Source organism: Rhodnius prolixus, unplaced genomic scaffold (assembly GCF_049639745.1).
Source record: "Rhodnius prolixus isolate KJV_2025 unplaced genomic scaffold, Rpr scaffold_7, whole genome shotgun sequence".
NCBI lineage: Eukaryota > Metazoa > Arthropoda > Insecta > Hemiptera > Reduviidae > Rhodnius > Rhodnius prolixus.
Genome location: NW_027411582.1, coordinates 4,869,017 through 4,890,466, shown reverse-complemented (window position 1 = coordinate 4,890,466; position 21,450 = coordinate 4,869,017). Strand labels below are relative to the sequence as shown.

General features: G+C 35.6%; 1 protein-coding gene, 1 long non-coding RNA gene and 1 pseudogene across 4 annotated transcripts; all 3 read left to right on the top strand.

The window, feature by feature from the left end:
- Nucleotides 1–681: 681 nt before the first annotated feature.
- Nucleotides 682–21,450, top strand: part of LOC141446575 (uncharacterized) — a 28,471-nt pseudogene continuing 7,702 nt past the window's right edge.
- On the top strand, nt 8,337–15,260 carry LOC141446801 (probable cytochrome P450 6a13). Of its 3 annotated transcripts, XM_074113594.1 has the most exons (7): nt 8,354–8,463; nt 8,775–8,932; nt 10,166–10,728; nt 12,727–13,088; nt 13,185–13,403; nt 13,992–14,234; nt 14,988–15,260. In XM_074113594.1, exons 3-7 carry the CDS (start codon nt 10,178–10,180, stop codon nt 15,167–15,169), a joined length of 1,557 nt encoding a protein of 518 aa, XP_073969695.1. In that variant the 5' UTR covers nt 8,354–8,463; nt 8,775–8,932; nt 10,166–10,177; the 3' UTR covers nt 15,170–15,260. The 3 variants fall into 3 exon arrangements, with proteins under 3 accessions (XP_073969694.1, XP_073969695.1, XP_073969696.1); XM_074113593.1 differs by lacking the exon at nt 8,775–8,932 and having other exon boundaries at nt 8,337–8,463; XM_074113595.1 differs by lacking the exons at nt 8,354–8,463; nt 8,775–8,932 and adding an exon at nt 9,751–9,857.
- On the top strand, nt 16,256–17,633 carry LOC141446806 (uncharacterized). Its single transcript, XR_012453889.1, has 2 exons — nt 16,256–16,370; nt 17,572–17,633. It is a non-coding gene; the product is annotated as an uncharacterized lncRNA (long non-coding RNA).

Sequence of the window (21,450 nt, the reverse complement as noted above, 5' to 3'; positions counted from 1 at the left end):
CGACTTTAAACACCGACTTTTTCCCCAAATTTTATTAAATTGGCTTTAATTCAAGTAGAATTTCCAGTTGAACGATTTTTAATTAAAAGCTAATTATCCATGGATTATCTTGAGGCGAGTTTCCAAATCTTTTGGAAACCTTGGTCTTAGTTTGGCCCCAAGAATCTTTCAGAAAAAGATTTCCCAAAAAAGATTCTTTCAGCTTTCCGCGATTTTCCCAAAATCCATTCCAACTTATTTCTATTAATGTAACATCTTAACTAACTGCTTTCCAGTAGGATTTTCTTGAAATTTGTAACGTGAAACTTTATTTCAAGAAAAATTCATTTTACTGAGGGTTGGGAAGTATTTTGGACTTCCTTCTAAATGTGTATTTCCCATTTTACTATCATTTTATGTTTCTGTGATAGATAATACAAGTCTCGTAAGCGGAAGTCTTCGTGTGTCTCCCCGCAGAATGTAGAATAAACTGTGAAGCAACATTACCCAAGATTATGAAAAAACGTTCAATGAACCCTGAAACCACAAAGAAGTAGTAAAGATTTAAATATAGCAACAACGTGCAATTATTGCATCATCAGTACCAAAAACATCGCTTTGAGTAGTCTACTGCCCTATCTAAGTAGGCAGCCTGTTGGAGGGGGTAGACTGGAGTGGTAAAAAACCCATTTAAGCGGTATAAGATGGTTATGCAATGCAAAGATAAGTTGGAGTACGCCTCCACACGTAAACAGTGCCAGTGTATTCACCGACTCCGTTCTTCGCTGTTGATTCGCGTGATTGTCCCATATGATTACTACTTCGACAAAACGTAAGTTCAAAATATGGTTGTTGTAAGACGCCCACTATATTTCTAAATTTAGTTAAATTAACACTTTTTTTTAAAATTTTTCAACTAAAATTCCAGACAATAAAATGTCACTTACAAAGAATTCCAATAAAAGAAGCATCTCGTTAATTCTCCTTCTCTACCAGAACCTAAACAGAAATTTCCTTATCTCAAAACGGAGCATCAGAGGGAGCCTTTTCTAACAGAATTCCTCCTCAATCGAAATGCCCTTCACCCACCCCCTAAGAAAATTCGAAAAATGGAAAAAAGGAAACAATTCACTAAACTAATACATCCGGTAGAAGAATTAAAATCACCACGCGATCTATTCATTTTCCCTCGCCAAATGTACAAAGTTTCTGCTCACTTTTTGTTGCACAAACAGACGAACAGACAATTTTATTTCCGAATTAGAAAACTCGATTTAGAAAATTAGACACGATTGCAATACTTTTCTTTTCTAAGTGAGAGAAAATCTTCTATAGAAAAAAAGAAAAAAGTTGTCAAAGTTAAGTGTTTTTCAACGTTACGCTTTTTCGTGCACTTTTTGTCGATCAACCCTTTATATTTATTATTATTATGAAACACCGGTAAAGTACATTCAACCAGCCGGAAGTGCAAAAACTTAAGAGCTTTTCGCGTTTAATGTCCGGTTCTCTGCAGCTACCTTATAAATGTGAAATGTCTAAACAAAATTACGAGTTGGAAAATTATGATGTCACCGGAAGTACAGCAGGGCTTTTCCGAGATTTCTATAGTTTTCTAACCAGTTTGCCAAAGTGTTCCATTTCAACAAATTTAGTTCTTATACTTTACAAAGTTTCTTTAAGTATATATTTCCTCTTTTGGCGTTAAATCAACCCTTAACGTTTTAAACTGTAAGTTTTTGTTAAGGTAAACAAAATAGATCGGCATTATAAGTTGTGCTTATCTAAAAATATAAAATATAAACCCAGAGGAACTATTTTTTAAAAATTCAAAGTAAAAGAACATTTTGAGCGACATAATCACAAAAACGTCAATGGTAAATTATAGAATGATAATTGCTTTCGACAAAAATAACAATAACAAAACAATGGCATGAGGAAAATGTATATTAGTTTAACAATATCACCTTAGAAGGAAGTTACGTGTTATTAAGAATTTACGTAATGTAACAATGGTCTTATCGCCATTACTTAAATAGGATCCTACGAACTCATACAGGACTATAATAGTGCTAGTAACGCAGACAAACAGGACATGAGATGCCGCTTCCTCTTCTTCCTGACGCAGTTTGCACAGAGACTTTAGGATAATCAAGCCCTTCCGGTGTGGAGAAAAGACCATATTGTGACTTCCACAGTGATTCTACAAGGAAAACCTCACCTTTTGTAAGATTAACCAAGGTTAACCTATCAGTCGATTTTTGCGTATTACTTTCTTTAATAAACTTTGTCCTCATATCCGGAATAGCTCTACATCGTTCATTTCCGGTCACGCAGTAAAACGGACCAGAGAACATCAAGTCGAGGCAAGTAAACTAATGATCATTAAATAAAATTACTATTTTTTGTTTTCCTGTTTAGCCTAAGAAATTATGGATCCAGTGAACTTGACGTTGTTGGCGATTCTGGTCACCATAATTGCCTACCTGGTGCACCATGCCAGAAAGGTGAACCAGTACTGGAAGGAGAGGAACATACCTCACGTCAAGCCACACCTTTTCATTGGCAACTCTGCACCAATCCTTCTAAGAACAATGACCAATGGTGAAACATTGAAATCGATTTGCAATCGTTTTCCAAATGAACCAATCATCGGATACTATGATTTCATGAAGCCAACCATATTGATCAAAGACGCAGAGATTATCGAGAGAATATTGATCAAAGATTTTGTACATTTTGTGGATCATGGATTTCCAATTGATGAAGAGAGAACCCCGCTGGACTCCAATCTGTTTGTTATGACTGGAAAACGCTGGAAAGCTGTACGAAATCGTTTATCGCCGATATTCACCACCGGGAAGCTAAGATTGATGTACGATGCGATGGCCGATTGTGGCAATGAACTTGTCACCCAGATGGAAGGTGACCAAGAAATCGATATGAGGGAAATTTTGGGAAGATTTGCCATGGACGTTATTGGGTAAGTTTGTTCATGTTTGTTGAATGCAAGATAAATTATGTTCATGATTCTTACATCGCCCAATGTTCTCGTAAAGTCAATTCTCCCAAAATAAAACAAGACCAAACAGACCATCCAGAACTCAAGATCAAGATAACTCTTAACAACAAGTATTACCTTCCCAAATCCCTACCACTCCAGCTGTTACTATAGCGACTTAAATTACCTTCTAAGATAAGAAAAGTTGATCAAAAGTTGAGTTTCCAAATTGGCGAGCCGCACGACAATATCCTAGGAACCGTTCTATTAAATTCTGTAGATCTTTCTCGACCTTATCTCTTATTTCAGTAGCTTACTCGATAGCGTTTCTCCTCTACCGGAAATAACCTTGCCCCTCACATTATACCACTTTTCTTTTACCTTTAACATATTATACACCTGCCTTCCTTAAAATTAATAAATACATTTTCTCCGATTTTCCAGATCATGCGCATTTGGTATAGACGCAGGAAACTTAACAAATCCGGACAATGAGTTTCGTACAATGGGTAAAAAAGCTTTTGAATTTGGTTTTTCACAATTTGCCAAGTTCATTATGCTGACAAATTTTCCAAATATTGCTAAAAAAATTGGCATAAGCTTTAACAGACCGGATGTGTTGAAATATTTTACCGGAATTATTAACAATACCATTAAACATCGTAGAGAGAATAATTACCAACGGAACGACATCCTGCAGTTGTTGATGCAAGTACAGGATAAAGGATACGTGGAGGTGCTGACTAAAGATCCGGCTGATGAGTATCTCAACATCGAAACGTCTTCATTTAGCACAGAGAAATTTGGTAATCTCATTCATAAATCAAAAGATGCAGTTTTCTTTAAAAAAAGTTAAGTTCATACTGAGGCAATTAAGCAATATAATTTTCTTTTTCTTTAACAGAACTGTCTAATGATCAGATTGCTGGACAAGCGTTTGTCTTTCTCACGGCAGGATTTGAAGCAACAACCTTAACAATGATGTACACATTGTACGAACTATCCAAGAATCCGGATATCCAAGAGAAAGTCCGCAAGGAAGTCCAAAGAGAAGTGAAGAATGCTGGATCATTGAATTATGATGCTGTTAAAGGAATGGAGTTCCTGGAACAATGCGTCAAAGGTAATATTTCATGGTGTGAGGGAGGGGGATTTTCTTATTTATTCTGGGATAAAGAATGTTCCAAGAAAAAGCGGTGGCTCTAACTCCCGGTTTTAGAATCACAGGTGGAGAAGGAGACTTCCGCTTTCCAAAACTTTTTGGGAAAAATGTATTCAGTAAATCTACAATCTGTGCTCGCCCATGGGAGGAAGCTTGGTTCTCAGGATACTAAAACTTTAAGATTTCTTGCTTGTTTCAGAAACTATGAGGAAATATCCACCTGTGCCTATGTTGTTGCGGGTCTGTACGAAGAGTTACACTCTACCAAATGGGCTGACCATAGAACCGGGCCAACCGTTGCAAGTATCAGTGTATTCGCTGCACTACAATCCTAGTTACTACCCGGAACCCGAGAAATATAAACCAGAAAGATTTGATCCAGATCAAACAATACCGTCATGCGCTTATATCCCATTTGGAAATGGACCCAGGATATGTATTGGTAAGTGCAACTAAACTATTTGTTCCGTAACAAGGGATTTGAATGAAAACTAAATCACACGCATCTGCGATCATTTCTGGTTACTTTCAGAGGTATTTTAGAGGTACTTCCGGCTGTCCGAACTAAAACATAAACCATCGTTATAATACTATCGATATAAAATAGTATAATAAAGAAGCATAACCAAATATCCCTTACCGCAATACCATCTTGAACAACAATTTTCAGGGAAACAAAAAATTTTCAAGTAAATACTGGGAAAGACCTTATCTGAGTGTTAGCGCACCGTGTGTGAAGAGAGGTGATGATTTAATTTCCGGGAAATCTTCACATCCAGAGGAAGTTCTCATTTCCGGATTAGTTCATTATTTTCCAACTCTTTGTGCCCTCAATATTAAATGAATACTTAATAAGAGCGAGGATCATACATTACCCTAAAAGGCATTTTACATTGGATCCTATCACCCATTTACCCGAACTGCCCCAAAGTGAACTTCCTTGGAGTAAATATTTTGAGAAGAAGCTAGGAAACATTTTCGAGATAATCCCTACAAAGAGGAGGTATTTAGTGAAGGGCCACTTCCGCTTAACTGATTTCCTTGAAAAGCTACATGGATTCGGCTTTCATAAACCGCTTTTCAAATTGGATTTCCTCGATTTTCATTTACGAATAATGGCCACCATATACTAGAACCCTCCCAAATCGAAAACCTCTACCATTCTTAATACAATCTCTAACGAAGTTTCCCTATATAATGGAATCTTGAAAGCAAGTATTTTCTTGTCCAACTCTACTTTGGCGATTATATAACCTTAAATTGTTATCTTCATACATAAGTTACTGATTGATTTTCATTCCAGCGATGAGATTCGCGATGCTACAGATGAAATATTGTCTGGCCAAACTACTGCTCACCTACAAGTTCCAAGTCAGCCCGAAAACCAGAGAACCATTAAGATACAGCGTCAAGTCCTTTTTCACAGCGCCCGCCGATCCAATACTCTTCAATGTCAGTAAACTTGAAAAGTGAAGATTTACTGAGGCCAAATTTTAAAGTACTTGCGTCATTACTTTACCATTTTTTGTAAATATAGGCAATTTTGATGAATTGTAATAATTTAGATGGTAATAAAATTGTACTAAAATCAAAAGTATTAATTTAAAAACTGTGTTATTAGCAAAAAAAAAATTAGTATAGTATTTATGTCTGTAGGACTGTACAATAAACGTTTTAACTAAATTTACGTACTCCATAACCTTTTATGTTATGGATTATTTCCACCTTTTCTACCGGAAGCAATCATTTTGAGGGCACAATGAGTGCAAAACGGTCTGATTGTGGCCAAAATTAAATATATTTTTTTGGCCTAAATCAACCGAAAGTGCCAATATATTGCATTTTTGCCTTGTATGTGACTCAGGTTACATCAAAAAAATCGGATATTTCCGGTGAAAAATTATTATGGAAAATTTGAAGCTTTTCTTTCCTAGTTAAAACTAACTGTCAAAAATCGCATGTTAAATTCAAATTTGGTATTTCCGTTTGAGCGCCGCCAAAAACTCACACAAATAATTTATTTGGTTAAAATCAAATAACCAAAAGTGCTGATTTCACTGCAATGAACCAACTAACTACAATCAACCAGAAGACAAACTACATACATACAGACTGATTGTTAGCTTTAACCCCTTCCACTCGCAGTCATTATACATCTCAAGGGAATCTGAACATCCGGCGAGGCTTAAATTAAGTGCCATTAGCGATGGACTTTAATTATTGGCCATTTATTTTCGAAGTGAATCAACAAAAAGCTTCATTGTTCTGCGCACATATAAAATAATATTGTTAAATAATGGAAGATATTTTAATAACTATTGAACGAATCCTGCCTGCGAACAACAATAAGTAAACATACCGAGTTTAAAGAAAAAAATTTTTTGTAGCAAATAATTTTGTTAAAAATTTGCAACAAATATTACTCAAACTGAATGAAGAGAAAAGCTTAGAGAAAATATGGCTTTTCCAGATTCTTAATTTTAATGTATTAATAATAACTTTGCAATTATTTTTCAAGAAAAAGACAAAAAGTCACTGATAGAATTTGTCAAGTTTTATCAAAACGGCGTCCACTTAAAACTCAAACAACCTTGAAGAACTGATAAAGATTTGACCAAAATTTGAAAAAAAAAATTACCCAAAACTCATCCACTCCCACCCCAAAAATAATGTTTTTATCTTAAACATTCGCCGATATTTATTTAATTTTTGATAACAATATTTAATTTAAGAGAAAAAACACTTTAAAAATATAAAGTGGATTTTTTGTTTAATTATTATTATTTCAGGCGCCATAACAGCCGAGTGGTTACAGGTGTTGACACAATAAGCCTTTATTGTGGAAGTGGCTTTGATTGCCAGTCTTGCCAATTAACTTTATTTAGAAATACAAAAAAAAATTTTTTTTTAGAATGCTTATAGGCGATATGGCTTGAAGCTTGGTTACATATCCATTTGGTTGTTCACCGTTAACTGATCACAACTCAAGGCTACTACATAAATTCAATTGAACTTGTAGGTCAACTAGACACTAGTTGTAGCGATTTAAAAGTATAGTGGATGCCTTTCAAGTATTTAGCAGCATATTCACTTCCACTATAACCTCCATCATCCCAATCAATAACAGTAGCACAAAATATCATATGATTCTCTCACTTCTTCGAACCAGATCTTTTAAAGGTGATTTAAACCCTGGCTAACTTACCTATTAGGCATACTTAACTATTAAATAATACTCAATTAAATAAAATCCAAGACTTAGAGATAAGGAATCGAACCCACTAATCCAACAATACATCTTAGCATTGCGGGTCTAGCCTATAACCGCCTGACATACTTTACTATAAATTTCTCATATTAAACATTAAATAAAATCCAAGACTTAGAGATAGGGAATCGAACCCACTAACCAACAATACATCTTAGCTTTGCGGGTCTAGCCTATAACCTCCTAACATACTTCACTATAAATTCCTCATATTAAACATTAAATAAAATCCAAGACTTAGAGTTAGGGAATCGAACCCACTAATCCAACAATACATCTTAGCATTGCGGGTCTAGCCTATAACCGCCTGACATACTTTACTATAAATTTCTCATATTAAACATTAAATAAAATCCAAGACTTAGAGTTAGGGAATCGAACCCACTAAACCAACAATACATCTTAGCTTTGCGGGTCTAGCCTATAACCTCCTAACATACTTTACTATAAATTCCTCATATTGACCATTAAATAAAATCCGAGACCTAGAGACCGGGAATCGAACCCGCTAAACCAACAATACATCTTAGCTTTGCGGGTCTAGCCTATAACCTCCTAACATACTTCACTATAAATTCCTCATATTGACCATTAAATAAAATCCGAGACCTAGAGACCGGGAATCGAACCCGCTAAACCAACAATACATCTTAGTTTTACGGGTCGTGTCTTGACCGCTTCGCTATCCTACGCCTATTAAATTAATTATCCAATTTATATAATTAATTTTCTTAATAAATAAAACCCTAGAATTATTATAGTGTTAATGAGCACAAATTAACCATTGTTTTTTCTTTTAACATGAACAATTTTTGCATTTGAATTTAGCAAATTATTTTGTCAGCCTAAGACGCAATGTAAGGGAACGAATTGTTCTGGAAATAATGATTCGATTCGTTCATCACCCAGAGCCGTTCAAAAAAGAACGAATTAGCTCAAAAAGAGGTAATATTAATGTCAATCAGTCCGAGGTTGCCCCTTGACCAGCTGTAGTGACACTGTATGGCCCATATGATTTTCACGATTTTCCCCATATGATTTCTTCTTCTACAAATCGTAAGTAAAACTTTGTAAGACGCTCATAAGTTTTCCATTTCCCGTATTATTAAAATGTTTCCGAACTGCAAACTTCTTTTTTTTTGGTTAAACACACACTTAATATTCTTTAACAGCGGCGGTTAACATAATTTAAGTTCCTTAAAACTTGGAATTTTTACTGAAAAGATAATAAGATTACAATAAAATTTCTGTTCAGTAATAAAATAATGCTGAGAATTCTAACAAGGGAAGTGCGACGTTACAGCTAGGTGTGGCTAGTTCCACTTATGATAATAGAATAACTTTTATTATTTAAAATATTGTTTTAGAAAAGGCCAATTAAAGGTAGGACATTCCTCTAAAGTGCCACTATGAACAATAAACTGACTTGCTAACTTGATAAGAATAAAATGTGGGACTAAATTTCAAAATTGGGAAAATTTCGCGAACCGGAAGTGCCACTTTATAAAGAAGATTTTCCATTATTGTGAGTTTTCCTACAATTTTATTGAAACATCGTATAGTTGTATAATAATATAATTCTTTTACTTTTTTGTGAAACCTTGTTCGTGGGCAATTCCATTAGGGTCACCTCTGAGAGATGTGATGTGTACACGTTTCTTCTGAAGCGACAATTTTGTGTTTAAGTGGGTCTTACCTAATTTAATCTTTAAATTAAAACTACTACCAATTGGAGCTGAAAACATTCTTCACATGACCAATGTAGACATAATTGAATAACAAATTTCTAACATCTCAGAGAAAGTTAAAAATCATAATAATTCAATTGATATTAATTCTGTACTTAATTCAAACAATAATCCGTTGTATTAACACATTAGCAGTCTAGGTTTTAGAGAACATTACTTATGAGATCAGATCTCCAATAATTAAACAGCCAGTTAAGGTTAGCTAACCCTTTAAATGCGAAATTGTATTATAGAAATCACATCTTTATAATTTAAAGGAACCTAGTAGTGTTTTTTTAAATTTTAATAGTTTGCACTATATTTCAAAAACATTAGCAAAAAAATATTTAGATTCCTATTTGAAATCTAATTTAGGAAAAGAGGAAAATTTACAAAATTTCCTTGCTATAAATGATTTTAAATAAATGAATAATTTATATTATTTTGCTGATTCAGTTTTGAAGTTCAAAGATTTTTCTGATAGTTTGTGAGTTGTATTTCTTGATTTTTTTTTTTTTTTGGCGCATCAACAGCTGAGATCATTAGCGCCCGGAGCTTTTTCCAGTGCACTGCCGGCCTCCGGACAGTATTCTCTCCGTTACAGACAACACTGTCCATCACCGGACAGTGAGCTGTAAGAAGCACCTAGGAAGAGAAAATCTAAGGGTCAGCTGCTGGATTCGAACCCGGGACCTCCGCGTGGGAGTCCAGTATTTCTTAATTGTTACTATTATTATGACTCATTATTACTATTACTATTAGCTATACGTAATTATTTACAAATGTTTAAACAAGAGGAATTTTTTATTTATTATTGTTACTTAATGATATGTTATGTAAATGGTAAGGAGAACAAAACTCCAATCTTATTGCACCGGTCGTCCCAAATACGAAACAAATAAATAATTGTTATTATATTATCTAATCTAATCTTTTTGCCCAAATTTGGGGTTTGATTCTTGGGGAATTCTGGTTAAAATGATAAAGAACTATGGATTATAATGTGTGTGATTTTTAAATTCCCTGTTTAGGTTAACAAAATTATGGATCCAGTGAACTTGGCGTTATTGGCGATTCTGGTCACCATAATTGCTTATCTGGTACACCATGCCAGAAAGGTGAATCACTACTGGAAGGAGAGGAACATACCTTACGTTGAGCCACACCTATTCATTGGCAACTCTGCACCAATCTTATTTAGAACTTTAACTAACGGTGAAACATTGAAATCGATTTGCGATCGTTTTCCAAATGAACCAATCATCGGCTATTATGATTTCATGAAGCCAACCATATTGATCAAAGACGCGGAAATTATCGAGCAGATATTGATAAAAGATTTTGTACATTTTGTGGATCGTGGATTTCCAGTTGATGAAGAGAAAAATCCGTTGGACTCAAATCTATCAGTCATGACCGGTAAACGGTGGAAAGCTGTCAGAAATCGTTTATCGCCGATATTCACTACCGGCAAGCTAAGATTGATGTACGATGCGATCGCCGATTGTGGCAATGAACTTGTCACCCAGATGGAAGGTGACCAAGAGATCGATATGAGGGAAATTTTGGGGAGATTTGCCATGGATGTTATTGGGTAAGTTTGTGCATGTTTTATTGAGTGCAATATAAGTTGTGTCCATGAATATTAAGGTTAAAACCTTCATCTTTCTCGAAAAAGAGAAATTTTCAGGGATTAAGAGATCACCGCGAGTTGTTTTGTGATACTTTATGGGTCGAAATGAATCTTCATTAAATTAATTGGACTATCATGTATAGTGCTGCACGAGACCGAGACGAGGTCTCGGTCTCGGTCGCTCAAGTCTCGGTCTCGGTCTCGTCGAGATATCTCGGTCTCGGTCTCGGTTTTTTGAATTTTTGTTCAAGTATTAAAAGCGGTTTGCTATTAATAATCTTTTCAAAAAATGTTATTATTTTCTAATAATTATTTTGATTTATACATTGGTAATGAAAATGTGTGTAAAAGAAGACAACTACTTACACTTCAATGCATCATATATTACTATTACTGTTATATATCTTTATATAATTTCAAAAAGATGTTAAAAACGCGCCAAATGAAAGACCCAAATAACATATCTGCCTGCCATAACAAGTCGATTCGTGAAATAAAAAATACACCTCCCAACAATCTTCCCGCTCCATTAGTTATGGCTGTTGGTGAAGATAAAGAATCTAATGATTCACCTTTTGACGACGACGACGACTGCATCAATATTTTTGCACCATTTGCTCAAAAATCAGCAAATATCACCGAAGAATGGAAGACAGAAATAATTACACCAAATTAGACCAAGCACCAGTAGACGTTGACATTTTAGAATGGTGGAAAACACTTGAGAATTCCTTAAAAAATTGGTCTAGAATGGCAAAAGATATTTTTAGTATCTGAGCAACCTCAGTGCCATCGGAAAGATTATTTTCGCAAGCTGCGATGATAATGACCAATAGAAGATCTTCTCTAACTTCTGACTCAGTAAAAGCTCTTTTATGTATCAATGCTTGGGCAAAGTGTATCTTAAAAACGAAAATTTGTGGCAATATTTTTTAGGTGCATAGATAGTCTTTTTTTTCAAATTCACTAATTCCAAAATTCTAAAATATAATTCAAATAATATCAAAGTTCAAAGTATTAGATTATTAATAGTGAAATTTATGAAATTGAATGAATGAATGATATGAATAGTGAAATTTAGTGAATTTATGTAAAAATTAGGTAATTCGAAGGGGGCCGCCACGGTAGCCGAGCGGTGCGAGACCTGCGAAGCTAATGTGTATTGTGGTACTGGGTTCGATTCCCGGTCTTAGGCCTTGGATTTTATTTAATGGTTAATATGAGAAATTTACAGTAAAGTATGTTTGCTAGTCGCCTCCGTCCGCGACACCTAATTGGTAGTTGGACATAAAGCCCCGCCTGAAAAAATAGGCGATTACTTTACTTTGCTTACTTTACTTATGTAATTCGAAGTCAAATAGATGTAGTAATAGCGAACATATATAATAAAATCGTATCTTTTAATAATTAATTCAATACCCGTAATGATTATTTATTAATAAAGTACACAATTTTATAATTTTGTAGCTAAAAGTTAATATTTGAAATACCGAGACCGAGATTTCTCGACGAGATATATATCATGTCTCGATCTCGGTCTCGGTCTCGGTTGCTCAAGTCTCGTCTCTCGTGCAGCACTAATCCTGTATTTACTCTGGACTTAAGTACCACTTGAGAAACTCTCATGCTACTCAAAAGATGTAATTACAATCTCCTGTCAACTAACATGGCTTCTTTGGACCTGTTTTCTTTCTAACAAACTCGCGACCTTGTACTACGGGCTTTACGCTGCCATCACTGCTGTTCATTTTTTTTTACGGCCTTCAAGACGCCTCAACATTTGGCATCATTCCTACTGACAGAATTTAAATAATTAAATATGTCCATAGACAAGTTACTTATTGCTGCAACCTCGTTTCCTCATCCGAAAGTAAATGACTCTGCCCTTAAAATTCCTTTTCATGTTAAAACATATTTTATACCTATCTTCGTTAAAATTTACTAACAAAAATTTTCCAGATCCTGCGCATTTGGTATAGACGCTGGAAATTTAACAAATCCAGACAATGAGTTCCGTACAATGGGTAAAAAAGCTTTTGAATTTGGTTTTTCACAATTTGCCAAGTTCATTATGCTGACAAATTTTCCATATATTGCTAAAAAAATTGGCATAAGCTTTAACAGACCGGATGTGTTGAAGTATTTCACGGGAATTATCAACAATACCATTAAACATCGCAGAGAGAATAATTACCAACGGAATGACTTCCTGCAGTTGTTGATGCAAGTACAGGATAAAGGATACGTGGAGGTGCTGACTAAAGATCCGGCTGATGAGTATCTCAACATCGAAACGTCTTCATTTAGCACAGAGAAATTTGGTAATCTCATTCATAAATCAAAAGATGCAGTTTTCTTTAAAAAAAGATAAGTTCAAACTGACGGAATTAAGCTATAATTTTCTTTGTCTTTAACAGAACTGTCTAATGATCAGATTGCTGGACAAGCGTTTATCTTTCTCACGGGAGGATTTGAAGCAACAACTTTACCAATGATTTACTCATTGTACGAACTATCCAAGAATCCGGATATCCAAGAGAAAGTCCGAAAGGAAGTCCAAAGAGAAGTGAAGAATGCTGGATCATTGAATTATGATGCTGTTAAAGGAATGGAGTATCTGGAACAATGCTTCAAAGGTAACCATTTTTACAGGGTAAAAGGGCTTATGCACTTATTTAGGGACTTTGGGATCCTTCAAACAAAATTATTGCCTTCATCTAGAAACCATGGTTTTAAGGTAAAGGGCGGAAAATCATCATTTTGTAATTTACACAGGTAGAGATTCGGATCCCAATCGGTGACCGAATCAATTTCCTAGGTTTCAAATAATTGATGTTTGTTTACGTAGAAGTGAGTATAGTATAATCTTATGGATCAATAAAATTGTAGGAGCCGTACTTCCGGGAAATCTCAAAATATTGAAAAATCCATTATGCAAAGCGGTATTTCCGGCCAACTAATTTTCTTAAAATTTGGAAATTTAGACCCAATTTTTTTGTTTTGTTTTCGTTTTTTTTAATGTGTACGTCCTTCAGGTGGCCATCCCATCTTGGCACCATTCTTATTGACAGAATTTAAATAATAAAACATGTCCACAGATAGTACTGGCAAGACAGTACAACTAGTATTGGCACTTTTGTGGTAAGCTCTCTTAAGAAGTGCTCTTGGAATAGCTGAGGAATGTATATTTGATTTCCTCGAATTCTAATTTTTGTTTCTTTCAGAATCAATGAGGAAGTACCCACCAGCGCCCATTTTATTCCGGGTCTGTACGAAGAGTTACACCCTACCAAATGGGCTGATCGTAGAACCGGATCAACCGTTGCAAATTTCAGTGTCTTCACTGCACTACAATCCTAGTTTCTACCCGGAACCCGAGAAATATAAACCAGAAAGATTTGATCCAGATCAAACGATACCGTCGTGTGCTTATATCCCGTTTGGAAATGGACCTAGGATCTGTATTGGTAAGTGCAACTAAACTATTTGTTCAGTAAGAGATATTTATTGTTCCTTAAGTGGTAAGTCCCTTTATTCTGAAATCCCTTGCCTGTGGGATAATGAAGGCAAACAACTCATAGAACAACGACAAGGCAAACGAAGGCAAACGACTCAGAGGTCGCGGGACTCGAACAAAGCCGAGGGTCAGCGATATCCTGATTTCGCCTTACACCACCTTATATCTTTTAACTGACAGGTCCGAATAGGTGTTCCGATATAGATGGATACTCCACCTGTAAATACTGTGCCATCAGTAGAGGTGACGCCTCTAAAACGCTATCCTATTGCATCCTAATCGCTAGCATGCAATCAAACTGTGTGGCCTTTGGAGACCAGAGAAGACAATTCGCAAAAACGACCAGCAAGAATCTTTGGTCCCTGTATAAACCTAGATAATCAATCCTAGAACTGCACACCACTTTTGAAGTGGTAACTGGAAATTGAATTGGAAAATTTTTGAAGTGATTTTCTCAGGGTAACACTTAAAGTGCTCATCAAGTTTGAATTTCCTTGATTTACATTTTCGCATAATGGCCAGCATGTACTATAGAACCTCCCAAATCGAAAACCTATACCATTCTTAATACATTCTCTAACGAAGTTTCCCCATATAACGGAATCTTGTAAGCAAGTATTTTCTTGTACAATCCAACTTTGGCGATTATATAACCTTAAATTGTTATCTTCAAATATAATTTACTGATTGATTTTGCTTGCAGCGATGAGATTCGCGATGCTACAAATGAAATATTGTCTGGCCAAACTACTGCTCACCTACAAGTTCCAAGTCAGCCCGAAAACCAGAGAACCATTAGGATACAGCGTCAAGACTATTTTCACAGCGCCCGCACACCCAATACTCTTCAATGTCAGTAAACTTGAAGTGGAGGAAAAAATTTAGTCACTTGTTTTTCCTTCAAAGTGCTTTGCCGTCCTTCTAAATTTTTTGTAAAATATTGACCGTTATTTGTGAATTAAATGTTTGTTAGTCAGTTTTGTTTTTATTTATACTTAAGTTGTGGAAATCAAAATCAGACAAATTTTCATTAGTTTTTATCAGGAAAGTTTGGTATTCCTATTTTACGGACTATAGTAACAATAAACAAACTATTGCCACAATAAATGTCCAGCTAAATTGATTAAAACAATGTATAGTTCCGGTGAGATCACACAATAGGATATCTGAAAAATCGTAAGACTTTCTCTTCCGGGAGAAAGAGAAAATCAAAATCTGTAGTTAACATTCAATCTCTCCCTAACTTCTCTTACTGAAATTTACAACGTACTACCTAACACCGACTTTAAACACCGACTTTTCCCCAAATTTTATTAAATTGGCTTTTTCAAGTGGAATTTCCAGTTGAACGATTTTAATGAAAAGCTAATAATCCATGGATTATCTTGAGGCGAGTTTCCAAATCTTTTGGAAACCTTGGTCTTAGTTTGGCCCGAAGAATCTTTCAGAAAAAGATTTCCCAAAAAGATTCTTTCAGCTTCCCGCGATTTTCCCAAAATCCATTCCAACTTATTTCTATTAATGTAACATCTTAACTAACTGCTTTCCAGTAGGCTTTTCTTGAATTTTGTAACGTGAAGCTTTATTTCAAGAAAAATTCATTTTACTGAGGGTTGGGAAGTATTTTGGACTTCCTTCTAAATGTGTATTTCCCTTTTTACTATCATTTTATGTTTCTGTGATAGATAATACAAGTCTCGTAAGCGGAAGTCTTCGTGTGTCTCTCCGCAGGATGTAGAATAAACTGTGAAGCAACATTACCCAAGATTATGAGAAAACGTTCAATGAACCCTGAAACCACAAAGAAGTAGTAAAGATTTAAATATAGCAACAACGTGCAATTATTGCATCATCAGTACCAAAAACATCGCTTTGAGTAGTCTACTGCCCTATCTAAGTAGGCAGCCTGTTGGAGGGGGTAGACTGGAGTGGTAAAAAACCCATTTAAGCGGTATAAGATGGTTATGCAATGCAAAGATAAGTTGGAGTACGCCTCCACACGTAAACAGTGCCAGTGTATTCACCGACTCCGTTCTTCGCTGTTGATTCGCGTGATTGTCCCATATGATTACTACTTCGACAAAACGTAAGTTCAAAATATGGTTGTTGTAAGACGCCCACTATATTTCTAAATTTATTTAAATTAACACTTTTTTTTTAAATTATTCAACTAAAATTCCAGACAATAAAATGTCACTTACAAAGAATTCCAATAAAAGAAGCATCTCGTTAATTCTCCCCCTCTCCCAGAACCCGAACAGAAATTCCCTTTTCTCAAAATGGTGCAAAGGGAGCGAGTCTTTTTCTAACAGAATTCCTCCTCAATCGAAATGCCCTCCACCCCCCCACAAATTCGAAAAATGGAAAAAAGAAACAATTCACTTAACTGATACATCCGGTAGAAGAATTAAAATCACCACGCGATCTATTCATTTTCCCACGCCAAATGTACAAAGTTTCTGCTCACTTTTTGTTGCACAAACAGACGAACAGACAATTTTATTTCCGAATTAGAAAACTCGAATTAGAAAATTAGACACGATTGCAATACTTTTCTTTTCTAAGTGAGAGAAAATCTTCTATAGAAAAAAAGAAAAAAGTTGTCAAAGTTAAGTGTTTTTCAACGTTACGCTTTTTCGTGCACTTTTTGTCGATCAACCCTTTATATTTATTATTATTATGAAACACCGGTAAAGTACATTCAACCAGCCGGAAGTGCAAAAACTTAAGAGCTTTTCGCGTTTAATGTCCGGTTCTCTGCAGCTACCTTATAAATGTGAAATGTCTAAACAAAATTACGAGTTGGAAAATTATGATGTCACCGGAAGTACAGCAGGGCTTTTCCGAGATTTCTATAGTTTTCTAACCAGTTTGCCAAAGTGTTCCATTTCAACAAAATTTAGTTCTTATACTTTACAAAGTTTCTTTAAGTATATATTTCCTCTTTTGGCGTTAAATCAACCCTTAACGTTTTAAACTGTAAGTTTTTGTTAAGGTAAACAAAATAGATCGGCATTATAAGTTGTGCTCATCTAAAAATATAAAACATAAACCCAGAGGAACTATTGTTTAAAAATTCAAAGTAAAAGAACATTTTGAGCGACATAATCACAAAAACGTCAATGGTAAATTATAGAATGATAATTGCTTTCGACAAAAATAACAATAACAAAACAATGGCATGAGGAAAATGTATATTAGTTTAACAATATCACCTTAGAAGGAAGTTACGTGTTATTGAGAATTTACGTAATGTAACAATGGTCTTATCGCCATTACTTAAATAGGATCCTACGAACTCATACAGGACTATAATAGTGCTAGTAACGCAGACAAACAGGACATGAGATGCCGCTTCCTCTTCTTCCTGACGCAGTTTGCACAGAGACTTTAGGATAATCAAGCCCTTCTGGTGTGGAAAAAAGACCATATTGTGACTTCCACAGTGATTCTACAAGGAAAACCTCACCTTTTGTAAGATTAACCAAGGTTAACCTATCAATCGATTTTTGCGTATTACTTTCTTTAATAAACTTTGTCCTCATATCCGGAATAGCTCTACATCGTTCATTTCCGGTCACGCAGTAAAACGGACCAGAGAACAACAAGTCGAGGCAAGTAAACTAAACATCATTAAATAAAATTATTATTTTTTGTTTTCCTGTTTAGCCTAATAAATTATGGATCCAGTGAACTTGACGTTATTGGCGATTCTGGTCACCATAATTGCCTATCTGGTGCACCATGCCAGAAAGGTGAACCAGTACTGGAAGGAGAGGAACATACCTCACGTCAAGCCACACCTTTTCATTGGCAACTCTGCACCAATCCTTCTAAGAACAATGACCAATGGTGAAACATTGAAATCGATTTGCAATTGATTTCCAAATGAACCAATCATCGGCTACTATGATTTCATGAAGCCAACCATATTGATCAATGACGCAGAGATTATCGAGAAAGTGTTGATAAAAGATTTTGTACATTTTGTGGATCGCGGATTTCCAGTTGATGAAGAGAGAAACCCGCTGGAATCCAATCTGTTTGCTATGACTGGGAAACGGTGGAAAGCTGTACGAAATCGTTTATCGCCGATATTCACCACCGGGAAGCTAAGATTGATCTACGATGCGATGGCCGATTGTGGCAATGAACTTATCACGCAGATGGAAGGTGACCAAGAAATCGATATGAGGGAAATTTTGGGAAGATTTGCCATGGACGTTATTGGGTAAGTTTGTTCATGTTTGTTGAATGCAAGATAAATTATGTTCATGATTCTTACATCGCCCAATGTTCTCGTAAAGTCAATTCTCCCAAAATAAAACAAGACCAAACAGACCATCCAGAACTCAAGATCAAGATAACTCCTAACAACATATATTACCTTCCCAAATCCCTACCACTCCAGAATGTTAGTATAGCAACTTAGGTTGACTTCTCAGAAAAGAAAAGTTGATCAAAAGTTGAGTTTCCCAATTGGCGAGCCGCAGGACAATATCCTTGGACCCATTCTATTAAATTCTGTAGATCTTACTCGACCTTATCTCTTATTTCAGTAGCTTACTCGATAGCGTTTCTTCTCTACCGGAAATAACCTTGCCCCTCACATTATACCACTTTTCTTTTATCTTAAACAAATTATACACCTGCTTCGTTAAAATTAATAAATACATTTTCTCCGATTTTCCAGATCATGCGCATTTGGTATAGACGCAGGAAACTTAACAAATCCGGACAATGAGTTTCGTACAATGGGTAAAAAAGCTTTTGAATTTGGTTTTTCACAATTTGCCAAGTTCATTATGCTGACAAATTTTCCAAATATCGCTAAAAAAATTGGCATTAGCTTTAACAGACCGGATGTGTTGAAATATTTTACCGGAATTATTAACAATACCATTAAACATCGTAGAGAGAATAATTACCAACGGAATGACTTCCTGCAGTTATTGATGCAAGTACAGGATAAAGGATACGTGGAGGTGCTGACTAAAGATCCGGCTGATGAGTATCTCAACATCGAAACGTCTTCATTTAGCTCAGAGAAATTTGGTAATCTCATTCATTAATCAAAAGATTCTGTTTTCTTTAAAAAAAAGTTAAGTTCACACTGCGGCTATTAAACTATAATTTTCTTTGTGTTTAACAGAACTGTCTAATGATCAGATTGCTGGACAAGCGTTTGTCTTTCTCACGGCAGGATTTGAAGCAACAACCTTAACAATGATGTACACATTGTACGAACTATCCAAGAATCCGGATATCCAAGAGAAAGTCCGCAAGGAAGTCCAAAGAGAAGTGAAGAATGCTGGAGCACTGAATTATGATGCTGTTAAAGGAATGGAGTTCCTGGAACAATGCGTCAAAGGTAACCATTTCATGGTGTGAGGGAGGGGGATTTTCTTATTTATTCTGAGATAAAGAATGTTCCAAGAAAAAGCGCTGGCTCTACCTCACGGTTTTAGAATCAACAGGTGGAAAAGTAGACTTCCGCTCTCCAAAACTTTTTGGGAAAAATTTATTCAGTAAATCTACAATCTGAGCTCGCCCATGGAAGGAAGCATGGTTCTCGGGCTCCTAAAACTTTCCGATTTCTTGCTTGTTTCAGAAACCATGAGGAAATATCCACCAGCGCCTATGTTGTTCCGGGTCTGTACGAAGAGTTACACCCTACCAAATGGGCTGACCATAGAACCGGGCCAACCGTTGCAAGTATCAGTGTATTCGCTGCACTTCAATCCCAGTTACTACCCGGAACCCGAGAAATATAAACCAGAAAGATTTGATCCAGATCAAACAATACCGTCATGCGCTTATATCCCATTTGGAAATGGACCCAGGATATGTATTGGTAAGTGCAACTAAACTATTTGTTCCGTAACAAGGGATTTGAATGAAAATTAAATCACACGCATCTGCGATCATTTCTGGTTACTTTCAGAGGTATTTTAGAGGTACTTCCGGCTGTCCGAACTAAAACATAAACCATCGTTATAATACTATCGATATAAAATAGTATAATAAAGAAGCATAACCAAATATCCCTTACCGCAATACCATCTTGAACAACAATTTTCAGGGAAACAAAAAATTTTCAAGCAAATACTGGGAAAGACCTTATCTGAGTGTTAGTGCACCGTGTGTGAAGAGAGGTGATGATTTAATTTCCGGGAAATCTTCACATCCAGAGGAAGTTCTCATTTCCGGATTAGTTCATTATTTTCCTACTCTTTGTGCCCTCAATATTAAATGAATACTTAATAAGAGCGAGGATCATACATTACCCTAAAAGGCATTTTACATTGGATCCTATCACCCATTTACCCGAACTGCCCCAAAGTGAACTTCCTTGGAGTAAATATTTTGAGAAGAAGCTAGGAAACATTTTCGAGATAATCCCTACAAAGAGGAGGTATTTAGTGAAGGGCCACTTCCGCTTAACTGATTTCCTTGAAAAGCTACATGGATTCGGCTTTCATAAACCGCTTTTCAAATTGGATTTCCTCGATTTTCATTTACGAATAATGGCCACCATATACTAGAACCCTCCCAAATCGAAAACCTGTACCATTCTTAATACAATCTCTAACGAAGTTTCCCTATATAATGGAATCTTGAAAGCAAGTATTTTCTTGTCCAACTCTACTTTGGCGATTATATAACCTTAAATTGTTATCTTCATACATAAGTTACTGATTGATTTTCCTTCCAGCGATGAGATTCGCCATGCTACAGATGAAATATTGTCTGGCCAAACTACTGCTCACCTACAAGTTCCAAGTCAGCCCGAAAACCAGAGAACCATTAAGATACAGCGTCAAGACCTTTTTCACAGCGCCTGCCGATCCAATACTCTTCAATGTCAGTAAACTTGAAAAGTGAAGATTTACTGAGGCCAAATTTTAAAGTACTTGCGTCATTATTTCACCATTTTTTGTAAATATAGGCAATTTTGATGAATTGTAATCATTTAGATGGTAATAAAATTGTACTAAAATCAAAAGTATTAATTTAAAAACTGTGTTATTAGCAAAAAAATTAGTATAGTATTTATGTCTGTAGGACTGTACAATAAACGTTTAACTAAATTTACGTACTCCATAACCTTTTATGTTATGGATTATTTCCACCTTTTCTACCGGAAGCAATCATTTTGAGGGCAC

What these genes read in the sequence shown, in the direction of transcription:
- LOC141446801 (XM_074113593.1), top strand. Translation starts at nt 10,178, where the DNA reads ATGGATCCAGTGAACTTGGCGTTATTGGCGATTCTGGTCACCATAATT. An exon ending in TTTGCCATGGATGTTATTGG is followed by an intron (nt 10,729 to 12,726) that starts GTAAGTTTGTGC and finishes AAAATTTTCCAG; the next exon opens with ATCCTGCGCATTTGGTATAG. An exon ending in TGGACCTAGGATCTGTATTG is followed by an intron (nt 14,235 to 14,987) that starts GTAAGTGCAACT and finishes TTTTGCTTGCAG; the next exon opens with CGATGAGATTCGCGATGCTA.